Source organism: Stylophora pistillata, chromosome 9 (genome assembly GCF_964205215.1).
Source record: "Stylophora pistillata chromosome 9, jaStyPist1.2, whole genome shotgun sequence".
Classification (NCBI taxonomy): domain Eukaryota; kingdom Metazoa; phylum Cnidaria; class Anthozoa; order Scleractinia; family Pocilloporidae; genus Stylophora; species Stylophora pistillata.
This window is the reverse complement of record NC_142527.1, coordinates 941116-959513: the sequence shown is the minus strand read 5'-3', so window position 1 is coordinate 959513 and position 18398 is coordinate 941116. Positions and strand designations below refer to the sequence as shown.

Here is an 18398-nt window from a genome sequence, read left to right as displayed (position 1 = left end):
TTACTGAGCTATCGGTGTGGTTTTTCTGGGAACAAGGAATGTAAGTACAAAAGGATAGAAACAATCATCTCAGTACAGCCATTATTAAAAAAACTCTGTGAGTGATCTGATCCTTGTTGAGTAATTTCTTGCTGCTGTCATTTAAATTTTGTTTACTCAACTTTGTCTTACAGTTGGCATTTGTTTTTGACTCAGACATTATCATTAATGAGGCTTGACATCAAAGATTCTTAAAATGGCCTCTTTTGTCATCTGTCATATCTTAATATATCAATTAGAACCGGAAGACTAACGAGTAGTTTGTAAATTTAAGGTGCATTGGAAAACCATCGACATCGTGAGAACTGGATGATTTCATTATTGGGTTGTGACGAATGGCAGGAGATTCATAGCAGGAGATCCATTGTCACGAAACTCATCCAATTCGGTTGTGAAATATATAAAAGGGAAAGGAAATTAAGGAGTGTGTAGGTCCATCAACTACTGAGCAAGCAGTGTATTTTACAGCAGCTTTACGCACTTTGAACATTTAATATAAATTTGAATGACCAGGCATGTGATCTGTAAACAATATTTATCTGTTCCATTATGAACCATTCTTGTTTTTAATTACCTGTTTGGTTTATTTTTATCAATTGACGTCATTGAATTAATGAGAGTGGAGAGAGTTTGGTTTCATTCTCAAACAACATGTCGTTTAAGAAGACCAGATCATTAGACTAATCGATGAGTCACTAGCTTTGAGCAGTGGGATGATTGCTGACTGAGTCAGTTCGTCATCAGTGTTTTCCGAGGAAAGAAATGTATTCCTAGTAAATAAACAATGCTTACAACAATGCGCAAACGTTACTATTTTCGATTTCGAGAAATCCTACACCTGGAAACCAACTCACAAATACGCAAAGCAGCTTTCTCGAAGATACAAAATGCTGAAGTTTAGGAAATCTTTATGGCTATTTGTTGCAAAAAGTTCCCAGGATAGAATTCGAGAAGGAGGACAAGCTCACTTTTTCGAAAAGTTTCAAAATTTCCTCTTTACATTGCGCATGTTTCCGGTTGCGCCCCACTGTCATTTTAACTCGCATTTATTGATTTTCACAGTCGTTGCGGTTCATTTATAAGCCAACTAGTGAGGACTACAAAATGTACTGCGCCACTTTGTTTCCCAAGTTATTTTTTGTCGCATGCTTGGTTATATACTTCAAGAGAGCGAGGCAAACTGTTATAAACCCATCAAATCTCAACGAATTTGGGTAAGTTAAGGGGACTTTTATGATGTGCTTTAGTGTTTACCTGAAAGTTACGTGTCTCGTCATGTTTATTGCGTCTGCAAACCAATGTGTTTCTTCAGCGCTCACCTCTCGATGCAAGTTAAAATTTTGATATCTCAGAAGAGTGACATAGGCAGGTATAGATGTACAGAGTTTTAGAGGATATGGAATGGAGTATAGAATATGGAATATGGAGAGGATATGGATTTCGTACCTTAGACAAAAAATTGTAGCCGTTAGGCTCGAACAAACTTGCTTTGCTTCAGCCGTAAGCTAGATAAACTTAAAAAATATCATTTCTTTTCCATTTTTGTTTTAAAATGTGGTTATGTTTTAACATATGGTTATGAATGTGCCATGAGACCGATTCTTGGTTTCGTCAACAAAACGGCTTACTCATCAGATTGTATACGAGGTATTTTCAGAAAGAGAATATTATTTTGCGTGAAATGTATTCCACCGAAAAAACTTAACTGTCAAATCAAACCTTGACAATGAGCAAACAAACTGAGCATAATGTCATGGAATAAGATAGAAATCGAATACTCTTTGAAGAAGACACAGCTTTTGACCTCCGTGACTGAAAATTTATTAAAACTCCATGATAAAACAAAACCTCAAGACATTCGGAATTCATCGAGACCGCAGAAACTGTGTACTTCTTTGAAGAGCTTTTGCAATTGGCACAACGTTCAAAAGCTTTAGGGAAACTATATTTTGAGAAAAGTTCTTGCGGCTTGAAAGTAGCCTAAACATTATGAAAAACTTGGCTTCCACTAGCTGCGTGTAAAAAAATATTCAGGGGCTTGTTATTAAGAATGGAGGGCAAAGAGTGTTTGTGCCGACTCAGTTAAGGTTAACTTAATCAATATGCGTTCAAGCCGTTTCGCAAGCTATGTTCAGGCCTTGTTGGTGAAATTATCTGGAAAATTTTCAACTTTTTAGTAAGCTGAACTGATAATGTTTTTGCAATTGCAACTGAGCTTGAAAGATCCCTACGTTCCCAATATCTGCGTTTTCAAATCGACTTTCGATTTCATCAAACCCTTAGAGTAAGGACAATGCCTCGAGGCAGAGCTCATAGCTTGTTTTTTTTTCATCTGTTGTCGATTTCTCACGAGAAAGTGTTATTTGCGTGGCTTCACACTAATCGCTATTTCCTTTCCCAGTTCTTTTAAAAGTAAGAATCAGAATTTCACTGCAATTTTGAAATCAGAGAAAATAATGGGACAGAGAATCAGGGCAAATGCCAGAATATGTTGATTTCATGTAACTCATCCTTAGGTCCCTTAGCTTGGGACGGAGAGAATTGTGGTTTCCTAAAGTAGTTTCTTATTGCCGAATTCTGTTTCATATTAAAAGAAACTAACTCCCCTGTTCTCCAACACCTCAATACCACTCACATACGACCTAAGCTCACTCAGACTGAGTACGGACGCGTTTCACTTTCCGTGAGCGAAAGGACATATGCGAAACGAAAAGCGATCGTGCATGACTGTACAATAAACAATTACTGAACAAGCCCCTGATTTAGCGACTCTCGCCTCGTAGCAGATAGAGGCGTTGTGTTACGAAGGGTTAATTTTATGAAGGTTTGTTCGAGGAAAAACACACTTATGGAATGAAACCGTCATGAATTTCTAAACCTATTTTTTCAATAGTTTTTCTTACATGTCAACACATGCATAGGATGGTTCGTCTATGACAATATCATCCTATTATTTTCTCTGGATGAAACGCCTACCAGAATTCAACGTTTGTACATGCGTTTGTGCATGCGCATGTGCATGCACAAACATAGGACTGTCTTGTTGTATCTCGCAGGCAAAACGTCTGTTCCAGGCATACAATACAGACTGAGACTTACTACACTGTTACATCAAGAACAACATACACACACACAACAACCAGTTGCGGATTCTTTGGTTGGGGCAGATGTGGCGTAACCAGGTCAGTAGAAATATGAAAAAAGAAAATACATGCTCCTAAAATTAAGCAGCTCTTATCTCCGCCAGAAGAGGATTGAGATTCCAGATAGTAATCTAACCTTACGAAAATTTGTTTGAAATGTACTGAAAATTTGACTGCAGGCGGAGCCAATTTGAAATTTGCCTAGCAGCCTAGCCATAGCCTCGTACCCAGACCTTCCACGGCCAAGTGGTGACAAGGTCCATACGTTTCATTAAACACGGTAGGATCTGGGTACGAAATTGATCTAGCCACTTACCTATAGCTTTTAAATAGTTCCGCCTCTCTTTTATCCATGTAACCGTCTTGTCTCTCGCCAGATGAGATTGGTTTCATTTCTATTCCTTAAAATCAATTTGTTTACGTATTATTTAGTTTTACCAAGGATCTAACTTCCTTTATCATTCAAACAAAATTATCCAACCTATTTCACTCTTATCTGGGTAATTCTTGAAATTCACTGGATATATGATTATCTTCCAGACCAAGAACAGTGTACTACAGTGTCCAAAGGACCAGAAATGTCAATGTCAAAATAATTTATTGCTGCAGTGGATGGAAGAAAAGTCATTCAAGCTCAAGAGAATGCAAGAAAGGTACATTAAAGGATTCCTTCCAACCACAATACATTGCGCGCGCGATATGTGAAATCCGCCATTTTCTCTGCCATCCGGTATTGGACAAGTCGTGAAGTGGAAAGAAATCCTCGTTCATCCGAGTACATTTGCCTCACTGAGGTCTTGAATTTCCTCAATCGCGTTCCAAATTTATTGTTCTTTCTATTTGACTAGGCATCAAAACAATAATAGAGGCGCGCACGGTATTGTGGTTGGAGGGGATCCTTTAAATCACAAATTTTCCATATTTGCCTGATGGACCTGCAAACCAGTTCGTGATAATGACACATCAAAATTTTTTCGATTAAACTTTCTTTTCATATTTTTTTAGCGATCTGCTCCCAAGGTTGTGATTCCAATCACGGTTCCTGTGTCGCACCCAACACGTGCCAATGTTCTCCGGGATGGACTGGGTCTACCTGTAGCGAAGGTACACTGTATTTAGATGGCATACGTGTGCTATTATTATCAACGTCTCCCTCGTTACCTCTTCCATGGCCATTACGGGGCATATCGTTATGATAAACCATAATGTGCTCCAACTAGTTTTCATTAGTTTTAATACCGAAACTGAAATCCCCAGGTAGGGCTTTTATCGCGTAGGACTGCTTTTTCCAAGATCTCTCTAGGATCTCAGAGGGTTATATCGTTATAACACGGACTTAAGTCTCTTGAATGGATCTTTTCTCCTTTGCTTATAAAGAGAAACATATGTCGTGTGTTTTTGGGCATAGACTCCTAGATATTTCACATATACCTTCTGTTCGAGATAAGTAGAAGACTTTAGTATTGTTGTCTATTAGTTTTATTTTAACTTGATTATTGGATCTACGTCCTTTGGGTTGAAAAATAACAAAGTTAGACTTCTTAACGTTAAGCGTTAATTTATTGGCATTAAGCCAATCCCAGAACTTTGACAGCTCCGCTGTAACTATAGTCTCTAAAGACTTAAGATTTTTATCGCCATACAAGAGATTGGTGTCATCAGCAAACAAATGAAATTTAAATTTCTCAGAGGCATTATAGATATCATTAACATATAGCTAAAATAACAATGGGCCAAGCACGGAGCCCTGTGGGACTCCACAAGCCACTGTTCTTTTCTCTGAAACTGTACCCTCCTTCCTGTCATGTGACAGTTTGTGATGAGTGGTGTGAATGGGAAAGAAAATGTGCCTAACAATGTGTAGCCAAATGGACTTATAATCTCCAGGAGTCGAGAAAGAAGAGACTACGACGAATCCCATTCAAGGAAAAACAGAGCGAGGAATAGTCGGGACCAATCAAATTAGGAAACGAAAAGAAAACGACGAATTGATGAATCCATATGGTTTTCGACCATGTGCCTTGTCAAACCCACGCGAGCCAGTGAGGCTGCTGTCGTTGAACTGAAAATATCTTTGAGCAACGAACCGTGATTTGCGCTTAGTGTAATAAGAATTTTTAACATATACTTCATATAAATAACCCCCTTATGTAGTTATTCCGTTCTGGCGCCAGAATGCTGTCGCAGGGAATCTGGGGACGATTTAGACCTTTTTATTTAAATAAAGGCTGATAGTTTCGAAAGAAACTGTTTGGGGCTGCGTCGGTGGGAGTAACGAAATAATTTTGGATATATCAACAAAGTTGACATGGTAAATTGGCCACCGTAACGATTACAAAAGTTGACGTTTCGAGCGTTAGCCCTTCGTCGGAGCGAATAGAGGAATTGTGGGTTGTGAGTGCTTTTAAAGGCAGAAAATGGAGCTACGTTAATTTTTTATTTAAATAGACGCGACAAATTTAGTACTCAGATACAAGTAAATATATGAAGCTCATATATTTGAACTGCGGTATTAGATACATATGGTGAACGATCCTCGCAGTAGATAGCGCTATTTAAGCAATAGCGAAAATCAGACCTGAAAAAAATCAGGCCTGTACGGGACTCGAACCAGTGACCTCTGCGATACTAGTGCAGCGCTCTACCAATTGAGCTAACAAGCCAACTGGGAGCAGGCCGTTAAGTTGATTCGTAATAAACCCGTGAAAGTGATAAATCAGATACAAGTAAATATATGAAGCTCATATATTTGAACTGCGGTATTAGATACATATGGTGAACGATCCTCGCAGTAGATAGCGCTATTTAAGCAATAGCGAAAATCAGACCTGAAAAAAATCAGGCCTGTACGGGACTCGAACCACTGACCTCTGCGATACTAGTGCAGCGCTCTACCAATTGAGCTAACAAGCCAACTGGGAGCAGGCCGTTAAGTTGGTGATGAGTGGTGTGAATGGGAAAGAAAATGTGCCTAACAATGTGTAGCCAAATGGACTTATTAACGGCCTGCTCCCAGTTGGCTTGTTAGCTCAATTGGTAGAGCGCTGCACTAGTATCGCAGAGGTCAGTGGTTCGAGTCCCGTACAGGCCTGATTTTTTTCAGGTCTGATTTTCGCTATTGCTTAAATAGCGCTATCTACTGCGAGGATCGTTCACCATATGTAAATTTAGTACTGGTCTAACAGTCATCAGAAGACATCTGGAAAAAGAGCGCGTAGCGATGTATGGACTGCCAGACAGAATTGTAGGTAACATTTCGTTGCGATTTCAACTCTTCAAATGTTATTTCATACTTAGAACATAATCAATCTATTTGCCTTGTAGTTTGACTGTTACCGTTGGCAACCAGTCCAAAAATAAATCGGCTTTCTGTACATCAGTAACCTTCACCTTTAGTAACGCTTCGCATCGTAAACGCAAATCAAACCGTCTGATAAAGCTGTGGCATACTTTAATCGGCAAAATAATTTTAAAAGTAGTAGTACTCGTTATTTGGGTTTATTGCTCTCTTTACGAAGGAGTGATAATTACCGGCCTTTTAACACAGTTAAAAGAATAAAACGACAGAGAGACCGAGAGCCGTCCAGAACCAGGGATCGCGCAGGGGGTGGGGCTGGGGGGCTTTAGCTCCCCCACTTTTTTGGCTGATTAAATCACTATTTTTTTTACTTAGAAGTTAGTCTATTCATTTCAATTTGGTCAAACGTGAAGGCCAGTTTGTTACCCGCTGTTTTATAAGAATTGAAAATTAACTTCCCTTTTGGCAGTTTTAGATCCATTTGTAGCCATTTCAGAAGACTTTAATTTCAAATTTTCCCGGGGGAGCATGCCACGGACCCCCCTAGTTGGCTAACGCTAACGCGTTCGCATTAGCCCCCCCCCCCCCTGCCCAATTGAAAATCCACTCCGCGGGCCCTGAGAACACCGATAAACAAGGTTTTCAGGACCACGAAGAAAAGAAGAGCTAGATGCAAATTGAGGGTTTTAAAGAAATCTATTCCTAGATCTTCTTGGTTTTACAGCTTTGCTGCCGACCATAAGCTCTGCTATGTACGATATCTAAAACAGATGCGAGGATGTGCTATTGCCCGACTGTGCGTTACATTTGAGCTACGATTTTGCCGTTTGATTCAATTTCACTAAGCTTTCTCAGTTTTCGTATTCTCCGTGTTGTTAGTTGTAATTCGTTTTCTTTGTCGTCGTCGATCAAGTTTTTAGCTGTGCGAGCCATAGGCGTTGCGGGATCGACAGGAAAGTTTTTAATATTCTGCTTATATTTTCGTATTGCTTCGTATCTTTCTGTCCATTGTTTACTTGCGTTTTGTACATGTCATTTACCGAAGTCGCGCCCTAGTGGTCGCGTGGAAATTTTCTACAAAATTTAAGTGTTCTTTTGTTGTAACTGAATTGCGGATTAAGCGCCTCAGGTACATTTTGGTATTATTTTTGGTATTTTACTTTTAAGCCAAGTTCTATCAGTTTAACCGGCTGTTTCTCAATTTCAGACATTGACGAATGCAAAACATTATTACCGGGACCTTGCAGTTGTGGTGTTCCTGAGGAGCCTTGTGGTGCAAATTGCGAGAACCACGTTCCTGGCTACAAGTGTACCTGTGCACCAGGTTTTAAGCTCCGAAGTGGTGGAACCATCTGCGATGGTAATGTTTAAAGAAAATTATGACTGATCTGTTAGGTGGAAGAGAATCGAAGATGGCTTGGTCAGGGTGTGAACGGAAATCAGTTAAATGACAATATCTTGAGTCTACGTGATACTGGTAAATATTACATGTGTTTGTCTTTAAGATGTCAGGGAATGTTTAACGGCCAATGGAGGATGCCCACAAATATGCTATAATCAACCCGGAAATTTCTCATGTGGATGCTATAGCGGCTTCAACCTCATCAGCGGGAACGGCAATGGTAGTTACTGCGAAGGTAAAAAAAAACCTACTCAGTACATGTTTTTTAGGAAACAGTAAGGAAAAATTCAGCGTCAGGGCAGCTTAAATGTGATCAGAAATGCAACTTGCTAGCCAGCTAATAGTTCTTACTCTGTTTACACCTCTATTCGTTTCATTGCGCTGTACCAGTGTTGTAAGGCTGACAGCAATATTACTCTCTGTCGTCAGATATTGACGAATGCCTGTCAAGTAATGGTTTCTGCACCCACCAGTGCGTGAACACTGCGGGATCTTATCGCTGTGAATGCCCCGTTGGGTTTGTCTTGGATGCAAATGGAAGATCTTGCTCAGGTATGTTACTCTTAGTGAACATGGCGGCAAGTTTATTTGAAATGGCGGAGGAGCACTGCAGGCAAAGTTTGGTTCTTTCCGTCTTATCCTTCTTCGTTTACACCCTTACGTAACACCTTCGGTGAAACTCCCCATTTTGATCAAGTACGCTTAAATGAAGCTTTATACAAGAGTATTGAGTTGACGGCTTCTTATTGAAACCGCACAGGAAGAAACCGCTTGTTTTCTTATGTTACAGATAACCCTTATTGTTTGTTGAGTCATCACGGCTGCCAGCAAAAGTGTAACAATTACCTTGGAAGTTTCTTCTGCTCTTGCAACTCGGGATACGAACTGAATGAAGACAACAAAACTTGTTCTGGTAAGAGCTCACATCGTCTTTTTACCATGGCCTTCTTAGTCTTGAGTTGCACTTCTTTCCATTAAGTCTCTCGCTTGTTCACGAATTAAGAAAACAGTTATTTCTTCGAGAAAATGTTACTTTTTGATAGTTTTTCACTTAATCTGTTGGTCGCTCTATCCACAAATGAAGACAACAAAACTTGTTCTGGTAAGAGCTCACATTGTCTTTTTACCATGGCCTTCTTAGTCTTGAGTTGCACTTCTTTCCATTAAGTCTCTCGCTTGTTCACGAATTAAGAAAACAGTTATTTCTTCGAGAAAATGTCACTTTTTGATAGTTTTTCACTTAATCTGTTGGTCGCTCTATCCACAAATGAAGACAACAGAACTTGTTCAGGTAAGCGGTCAGTCACATGGTCTTTTTACCATGGCCTTCTTAGTGTTGAGTTGCCCCTCTTTCCATAAAGTCTCTCACCTGTTCACGAATTAAGAAACAGTTTTTTTCTTCGAGAAAATGTCACTTTTTGATAGTTTTTCACTTAAGTTGTTTGTCGCTCTATCCGAGTACACCTTTTCAAATATAATTCATTTCGTCAAGTATGTTGGAACCTTTTTTTCAGATGTGAACGAGTGCACCCCTGTTCATGTAGAAAGCCTTAACAAAACGGTCATCCCAGCAGAATGCGATCAAATATGTCATAATACTCCAGGGAATTACACTTGCAGCTGTGACCAGGGATATCAGCTTCTATACGATGGAAAGCGGTGCCGAGGTAAGAGTATCCTACAATCCTTTTACAACAATGCGGAAGATAAAAACAGCCTCACCTCATACTCCAATATCTATCCTAAAGACCTGGCTTTAGGCCGAATAAAACATCGACCAACCCACTAGGCCGGTCTCCTAAAGGAAAGTTGTGTGTGGATCGAGTTCTGCGCAGTTAGAGATCGCTGATCGTTTTTTGTTGTACCTCACAGATTTAAACGAATGTAACACAGGAGTCCACTCTTGTGAACACAAGTGCCACAACATGCCTGGCTCTTATGGCTGCTCGTGTTTCTATGGTTACAGACAAAGGGCCGACATGCAAACCTGTGAAGGTAGGTTATAACTGCTACCTCAGAACAGATTCAGCTGATAAATGGTTGTTTTCAGAGTCTATGAACAAGTAAAAGACTCAGAAATAAATGTTATTGAGCAATGGGTACGACCGCCTGGTTAGCTCAATTGGGATAGCGCCGGACTGCTGTGCGGGAGGTCGAGAGTTCAATACCGGCCGGACCAACACTCAGGGTCTTAAAATTAACTGAGAAGAATATGCTTCCTTTCTTTAACATCAAGAATTGGTTAGATATTCTAGTCTTCTCGGATAGGGACGAATAAATGGAGGTCCCGTCTCCTGCAGGGTTAGGGGCAGGAGACGTTAATTTCCCACGCACGAGATTACTGTGTGATGGATGTCCTCCCCTGGGGTGGGTTGGGTGGGTAACAGGACCCCGTTGATACCAGTCTTTACTACACTGAAGGGGCAATCCTGTATAAATATAGATGTCTGTCTGTCTGTCTGTCTGAATCTGGGCCTCAAATATATATAGAAATCTGTTATTAATGAGGTTTCAAATAATTATTCCTCGCTAAATAATTATTTTCAAATAATTATTTAGGACTTCCTTGCGAGAACATCATCGCCCCACCTCATGGTCACATGAACTGCAGCGGATTTGTCACAAATGAGACTTGCTGGTTCTCGTGCGAGGATGGATATGAAATACAAGGTTCGGAAAAGAGAACTTGCCTCAATTCTTCAAAGTGGGACGGACAGCAAACGTCCTGCAAAGGTAACAACAATGACAGTTGAATAGTTAGCAGCTTCTTAGACTTTTCAGTTTTTCCTTCTCCTTTTTTCTGTCGCCTTTGTTTCTACAGTATCTCTTCTTTTCGTCTATCATCTCCTTTTTCCTTTTTCCCGACCATATTCAACAACAGAGATATCTTTTATGTGTGAAAAGTTTGTACTGCCAGCTGAGCAAGCTATCGCCTGCATCATTTGGATGTTTCCGATTACCTTGTCATTCCATTAACACTCGCCTCATTGTTACTTCTATAACTCAACATAGTAAAAAGTTGTGGTCGACTACACCCACCAGAGAAAGGCGTAGTGTTACTCCCATGTCACGTGACGTTTGGTTCCAGCTGCACGCTTGACTGTATGGAAGGATACGTTGCCTTTGACAGCACCATTGCAACATGCCGACTGACTAACTCCAGCGACGTGGCATGGGACATAGGAAACTTTACGTGTGAAGGTATGAGTTGTCATGAGAAAATAGATATAGACTGGAGAATGAATATCGTAGCAAAATCGAATACCAGACCCCTGTTCACTTTTTGAATAACCCTACGTACTGGGGGGGGGGGGGAGAGAAGGTGACGCAGCACCGCCGTTTCCTTATAAACTCGCCCCCATTATAAACAAACTCATCAAATTATATCTTTAAAGAGTTTGTTTTATCGAACGAATTATTTTCAAACCCCTATGCCTGTGGCATGGGTGTTTGAGAAAGAGCAGCCGGAATGCGCGGCATAACGGGCGCAAGGTGAAGACATCATCAATATACATAAACAATAAAGTGGTAAATTTGAATCGCAATCCGTATGCGGGCAAGAGCTCTTTTCAAAACTTACTGAGCCCCCCCGATCGCCCAGCAATCTGTATGCGATCAAGAGCTCTTTTCAGAACTTACTGAGCCCCCCGATCGCCCCACAATCTGTATGCGATCAAGAGCTCTTTTCAGAACTTACTGAGCCCCCCCGATCGCCCCACAATCTGTATGCGATCAAGAGCTCTTTTCAGAACTTACTGAGCCCCCCGATCGCCCAGCAATCTGTATGCGATCAAGAGCTCTTTTGAGAACTCACTGAGGCCCCCGATCGCCCAGAAATCTGTGTGCGATCGGGAGCTCTTTTGAGAACTTACTGAGCCCCCCGATCGCCCAACAATCTGTATGCGATCAAGAGCTCTTTTGAGAACTCACTGAGTCCCCCGATCGCTCAGCAATCTGTGTGCGATCAAGAGCTCTTTTGAGAACTCACTGAGCCCCCCGATCGCCCAGCAATCTGTGTGCGATCAAGAGCTCTTTTGAGAACTTACTGAGCCCCCCGATCGCCCAACAATCTGTATGCGATCAAGAGCTCTTTTGAGAACTCACTGAGGCCCCCGATCGCCCAGCAATCTGTGTGCGATCGGGAGCTCTTTTGAGAACTCACTGAGCCCCCCGATCGCCCAACAATCTGTATGCGATCAAGAGCTCTTTTGAGAACTCACTGAGCCCCCCGATCGCCCAGCAATCTGTGTGCGAACTCACTGAGCCCCCCGATCGCCCAGCAATCTGTGTGCGATCAAGAGCTCTTTTGAGAACTCACTGAGCCCCCCGATCGCCCAGCAATCTGTGTGCGATCAAGAGCTCTTTTGAGAACTTACTGAGCCCCCCGATCGCCCAGCAATCTGTATGCCCAAGACACTGTTTTAACTGTTACAAATAAGTCTATAACAGCTTGGAAATCGACTAGCAAAATCTGGTCGCGAACGTGCAAGTCCATCTCAAACGGTAAACCGAGGAAACAGCTGATAGGTGAGAAGTGAATTTAACTGTCGCTTCAGCCTCGCAAAGTTGAACAGTCTCCCTCACGCGAGAATTCGTGACGAACTTAGCGCATCTCCGGAGGCAAAGGCTGCAGATCTGTACAACGCATGTGCCAGAACCTGATCCACTCTGGGAAAGACTTTACAGAAGTAGGCAAGAGGCAACAGCACCAACACTTGGCACAAATACAGTAAGTCGGCTTTTTTTTTTTTTTTTTTGCATGGAAGATTTACTTGACTATGTTAAAAACAGACAAGCAAATAACTTTTATCACACAATTATCTCGATCAAAGTATATCTTAACAGACGGTCTCCATGGACACCAAATAATCAATTTATACGAACTCCTTCATATAGGAAAAAGAACCCTGTAGATAAACTTGATCGACTGATTCTGATCTCGTTATTTTTCTTATTTATTTATTACTTATTCAAATATTTTTTGTGCAGAGATAAGGCAAGAGGAGCGTTAATTTTTGCCGAAGCATATGGGTTGGTGTCCCAGTCACAACAATTCCGTGATGAGAATGGACTGCTTCATGAACTGGAGCTGACCACTGAAATTGAAGGGAAAGAAAGTTTTGAGGGTTGTATACGGGTGAGCTCACCCCGACAAAACATGTTGTTTAAATGACGTGTAGAGTGTTTGAGCTTCCGGCTAGAAAAAGAAATAATAGAACATGTAAGAGCATTTACAATGCTATTTCTGTTTTACTTGTTTGGTTTATTTTTTATATCTGTCGTTTAAAAAGACCAGATCATCAGACCAATGGATGAGTAATAATTCTCGGCAGGATTTGCTTTGAAAAGCAGTACGATGATTGCTGACTGAGTCAATTCGTCAATTCGTCACCAGTGCTTTCCAAGGAAAGAGATTTATTACACGACTCGGGCAGTCAGAGGGCCAATAACTAAAATCAACCAATCAAAATGCTCCATTGCCGGTCCAATATTCTCTAAGTATTGGACCGGGCACTGTCCCGAATGGTCCCGAATGATACCGCACTTGTGTCCCTTTGAACTTCAGTCGTATAATAAATTTCATATTAACCAAGCTTGCTCGGGACCGTACTGGAAGAATATCGGCCCTCGGTCTTTTTTGTACGGACCTCGCTGCGCTCGGTCCGTACTGTAAAGACCTCGGGCCGATATTCTCCCAGTACGGCCCTCGCGTTTGGTTAATAAGATATAGTATTCCTAGAAAGGAAACAATGCCTACAATAATATGCAAACGTTGCTATTTTCGATGTCGAGAAATCATGAAACCGGAAATGAACTCGCCAATACCTAAAGCAGCTTTCTCGAACGTGCAAAATGCTGAGGTTTAGGAAATCTTTATAGCTATTTTAACGAATAGTTTGCAGGATAGAATTCGAGCAGGAGGACAAGCCCGCTATTTCGAAAAGTAAAGTTTTAAAATTTTCTCTTTACATTCCGCATGCTTTCGGTTGCGCCTCACTGCCTTTTTAACTCGCATTTATTAATTTCCACAGTGGTTGCGGGTTCATTTATAAGCCAAATAGTGAGGGCTACAAAATGCACTGCGCCACTATGTTTCCCAAGTTATTTTTTGTCGCATACTTTGTTATTTACATGATTCAAGAGAAGGAGGTAAACTGTTAAAAACCCATCAAATCTCAACGAATTTGGGTAAGTTAACAGACTCTGTTTTATGATGTTCGTGGTGTTTGCCTGGAGCTTTCGTGCTATGTTTATTAATTGTGTCTGCAAACCAATACGTTTCTTCAGCACTTCCTTATTGCAAATAAATTTTGGAATCTCAGAAGGGTGACATGGGCAGATTGATAGACGTACAGAGTTGTAGAGAATGTGGAATGGAGTATGGAATAAGGATAAGAAGCAGTTATGATTATGAAAGTGTCATATAGCGGATTCTGTCAAAGATGCGATTTAAACCGGCATTTGCAATCACAAAAATTGTCGGCATCTGTATCTTCACAACGTTGCCAGGTCGAGGCTGTTCTGGTTCGACTACAATTTTCATAGATAAGAAGGATTGAATGCAGCTTATTCGGAACACATCTTTTGGTTTCGTCGACAAAACGGCTCGCTCATCAGATTGTATAGGAGGGATTCTCAGAAAAAGAATATCATTTTCCGAGAAATGTATTCCGCCGAAAAAAACTTAACAGTCAAATCAAACCTTGACAATGAGCAAACAAACGGAGCATAATATTATGGAATACACGTTGAAGAATAAACAGCTTTTGAATCGCGGTACTGACAATTAATTACAACAGCAATGAAAAAAAAAAACTTCAAGACTTTCGGAATTCGTGGAAACCGGAAAATGAAAGCGGTGTACTTCTTTTGTAATTGGCATAACGTTCAAAAGCTTTAGGGAAACTATTTTGAGGAAACTTCTTGCAGCGTGAAAGTAGCTTGAAGATTATGAAAAACTTGGCTTCCAATACATGTGTGTAAAAATTATTCAAGGCCTTGTACTTAAGAATGGCTGTCTATGGTGGAGGGCAAAGAGTGTTTGTGCCGAAAGAGCATATTGCGAGCTTTAGGCCGTTTTGGTGAAATTATCCGAAAACTTTTCAACATCTTGATGTTTGGAAAGAATTTTTTTTTGTAATGGCAACTGAGCTTGAAAGATCCTTACGTTCCCAATATTTTCATTTTAAAATCCACTTTCGCTTTCGCATCAAGCTTTAAAATGTACTCCCTTTGTTCTTCTTCATTACCTCCAATACCTGAAGGTAAGGCTGCTGATAATTTTTTTTTTTTATTATTTGCATCCGTTGTCGATTTCTTACGAGAATGTATTATTTGCGTGGCTTCACGCTTATCGCTATTTTCTTACCCAGTTCTTTTAAAAGTAATATTCCGAATCTCACCAAAATTTTAAAACCAAGAAATATTGGGACAGAGAATCAGATAAAAACCAGAACATGTCGATTTCATTTAACTTTTTTTTGGCTTGGGGCAGACAGCATTGTGGTTTCCTAATGTAGTTTCTTAGAGCCATTTGTTCACGTATTACTCAGTTCTACATAGGATCTAATTTCGTTTATTATACAAATAGAATTATCCAACATATTTCACTATAACCTGGATAATTCTTGAAATTTACTGGATATGTGATTAACTTTTAGACCAAGAACAGTGTACTACTTTGTCCAAAGGACCAGAAATGTCAATGTCAAAATAATTTACTGCTGCAGTGGATGGAAGAAAAGTCCTTCAAGCTCACGAGAATGCACGAAAGGTACATTACATCACAGACTTTCCTTATTCGCCTAATGGACTTACAAACTAGTTCGCGATAGTGTCGCATCACAATTTTTTAATCAAACCTTCTTCTTATATCTTTTTAGCGATCTGCTCCCAAGGTTGTGATTACAATCACGGGTCCTGTGTCGCACCCAACACGTGCCAATGTTCTCCGAGATGGACTGGGTCTAACTGTAGCGAAGGTACACTGTATTTACATAGCGTCCATGTGTTGTTATCATCAACGTCTCCCTCGTCATCTCTTGCATCTTCATCCCGGAATCATATCGTTATGATAAACCACAATGTACTCTAACTAGTTTTCATTAGTTCTAAGACGGAGACTGAGAACCCATGTAGGGCTTCTCCGTAGTCAATTTATCGATAGAGCTTTAGAAACTCTTTACGGTGGCCAATTACATTATCAACTCAGTTTATAAAACCAATGCAGCACTAAATTTTCTATAGAAACGTCCCCCCTCCCCTTATTTATCTATGGATAGTTCACACTCAGGTGATAACTTAAGCGCTCCTTGAATATTTCGCTGAAACATACAAGCAAATAGACACCGTTCAGGAGTACACGTGAACAAATTTACGACGTATGATTGCATTTTCCTAGATCCTTGAACTGATATTTTCTCCTTTGCGTATATGAGAAACATATGTCGTGTGTTTTCATACATAGACAAAGATGAATGTGCTACATATAATGATGGATGTGACCAACATTGTGTGAATGTTCCCGGCTCATATCAGTGTAGCTGCAATATTGGATACACCTAGCATGGCCACAACTGTATAGGTATGATCTCCATCATGACGTTCAGAAGTGCTCATTTGTGATATGTTCTCCGTTAGGTATGGCATTTTAAAAGTGTATTGAGGAGGAAAATTGTTGTTGATTTTCTCTTACTCAGCCGAAATACGGCGTCTAAGTATAGAAGGAAGGGGGGGATTGTTTTCCCAGTTATGCAGGAACTTAGGTAATTTTTTCCTCTTCGTTTTGCTAACTGTTCCGAGTCCTCAGTGAACTGTGAAAATTGTAATTATCATAGAACTTGTCGTAGAGAATTGTTTAATCGTTCCTTGTGCAGCGAACTGTATGTCCTGCTGGCTCGCACAGCTCTGTGAACCAGACATGCGCTCTTTGTCCGCTTGGTTTTTACCAGCCCTCTTCTGGTCAGATGGATTGCCTTCCCTGTGGACAAGGTTTCATCACAGCCTCACCAGGAGATGTCGGTGAATCGCAGTGCGAAGGTAAGCTATTTCTTTCTGCTCTAACACTTACGACTAGTCTCCAGACTCTAATGCAACTCTACTTTGTCGGTCAAATCATTGAAAATTTCAACGTTGACACAATTGTGAACTGAGTATATATTTTTTACTTTGAACATGACAGACATTCAAAAATCCGTTACTAAAGACAAGATAACCATTTCTACACCATTGGCAACATCGCGATGTGATGAAGCGAAGGTAGGTAGACTTTCTCGATGAATAAATTGGACCCGCAACAAGACAAGAAAATGGTAAACAAGTTTTTTACGATGCTCTCAGTTAAAAGCTGAGATGCTAAAACTTTACGATAGTGTAAGGTGAGCTGGCTGACAAGGAGAGGCTAATTTTGTTGCTGCATGCGTGTAACAAGTTCTTTGTAGTTGTTTATCGCGCCACACTCTTCCAATGTCTTTCATTTTTCTTGTCAGAAAAGCACCAATAAACAACTTACAACTAAGACTCCAGAAGAGGCCAAAGAACAGGAAAATGCTGAAGAGTTTTTTTGGAAACTTCCCGTCACCATTGGTACACCACTCGCTGCAGTGCTAGGTAGGCCGTGTACAATCATATAAACGTTTCTCATACTATCTCAACTGATATCTGGATAATTAATGAGTAACACGCCCTACACTTTCTTCAACTGATAGCAAGCGCAGCTTGAGTTTCGTAAATCATTTGACCCTTCTGCATAAAAGAAAACGCAAACATCCAAAGCTCAGAAGAACCGAAACTTGTACTTGTATTTTTGGTGAACCTCGATGCACGATCAACTTATTTTTCTTTTGTTTTGATTCTGACACTTGCTGTATTTTAATCAGTGTTAGGTGCCATACTTTTGGTATTCTTCATCCGTAAGAGGCGGAGAGTAAGAAGGAATTATTTACCGGCAAGAACGGCACAGTTTGAGAATCCAGCCTACCTGGGTAACCCAAACGTAAAGCGAAAGGGAAAACGCACAGAGGATAACGAATATTCATTCGCAGAGGGGCCAGAAGATGGTCCTGGAGATGGTCCTGAAGACTACGACGACAATGGGGACTTCAAAACCAAGGATGCCGATGAGCCGATATAAGAAACTTTGCATAGCTCCTCAAAGGAGAAAACCACTTTTACTACAAACTCAGGCTTTTAGTAAGGCAGCGATGGTTTAATGTTTGGCGTTCTTTTCCCTTTTGACCTTGATTTCATGTGTTTCGGTTCGTTTTCGTCAGGGCAACTTTAACCTTTTTGCTTTGTCAACGAAATGGAATAAGGTAATGATTACAGGCGTAAGAAAATCTCCCCCCTCTCTCTCTCTCAAAAACGACGAATTTCGTAGTAAGACCCCGCCCCCGCCCCTCTGATCCCCCCACCCCATCCAATACCTTTTTTGATGCTTTGTTCATGTGTATACGTTCAACAATATATTCAGCTGGAAATTATACCTCCCTCTAAATGATTAATTCTGCATCATCCA

At 40.7% G+C, this 18398-nt stretch overlaps 1 protein-coding gene and 1 long non-coding RNA gene across 3 annotated transcripts; both read left to right on the top strand.

The window, feature by feature from the left end:
• Positions 1-255: 255 nt before the first annotated feature.
• LOC111342316 (uncharacterized) lies at positions 256-16802 on the top strand. 2 transcript variants are annotated; one of them, XM_088734145.1, is made up of 16 exons: positions 256-1253; positions 3096-3221; positions 3723-3835; positions 4188-4286; positions 7688-7840; positions 7986-8117; positions 8312-8434; positions 8673-8795; positions 9397-9549; positions 9755-9877; positions 10442-10615; positions 10895-12611; positions 12872-15656; positions 15766-15864; positions 16350-16466; positions 16759-16802. In XM_088734145.1, the coding sequence occupies exons 1-12, from the start codon at positions 1144-1146 to the stop codon at positions 11167-11169; spliced, it is 1704 nt and encodes a 567-aa protein (XP_088590271.1). In that variant the 5' UTR covers positions 256-1143; the 3' UTR covers positions 11170-12611; positions 12872-15656; positions 15766-15864; positions 16350-16466; positions 16759-16802. The 2 variants fall into 2 exon arrangements, with proteins under 2 accessions (XP_088590271.1, XP_088590270.1); XM_088734144.1 differs by having other exon boundaries at positions 10895-15656.
• Positions 16803-16866: 64 nt separating this feature from the next.
• On the top strand, positions 16867-17899 carry LOC148722741 (uncharacterized). Its single transcript, XR_015991968.1, has 3 exons — positions 16867-16921; positions 17064-17140; positions 17761-17899. It is a non-coding gene; the product is annotated as an uncharacterized LOC148722741 (long non-coding RNA).
• Positions 17900-18398: the final 499 nt, after the last annotated feature.

Coding starts and splice junctions, on each gene's coding strand:
- LOC111342316 (XM_088734145.1), top strand. CDS start 1,144: ATGTACTGCGCCACTTTGTTTCCCAAGTTATTTTTTGTCGCATGCTTG. Junction 9,550..9,754: donor CGATGGAAAGCGGTGCCGAG/GTAAGAGTATCC, acceptor TGTACCTCACAG/ATTTAAACGAATGTAACACA. Junction 10,616..10,894: donor ACAGCAAACGTCCTGCAAAG/GTAACAACAATG, acceptor AACTCAACATAG/TAAAAAGTTGTGGTCGACTA.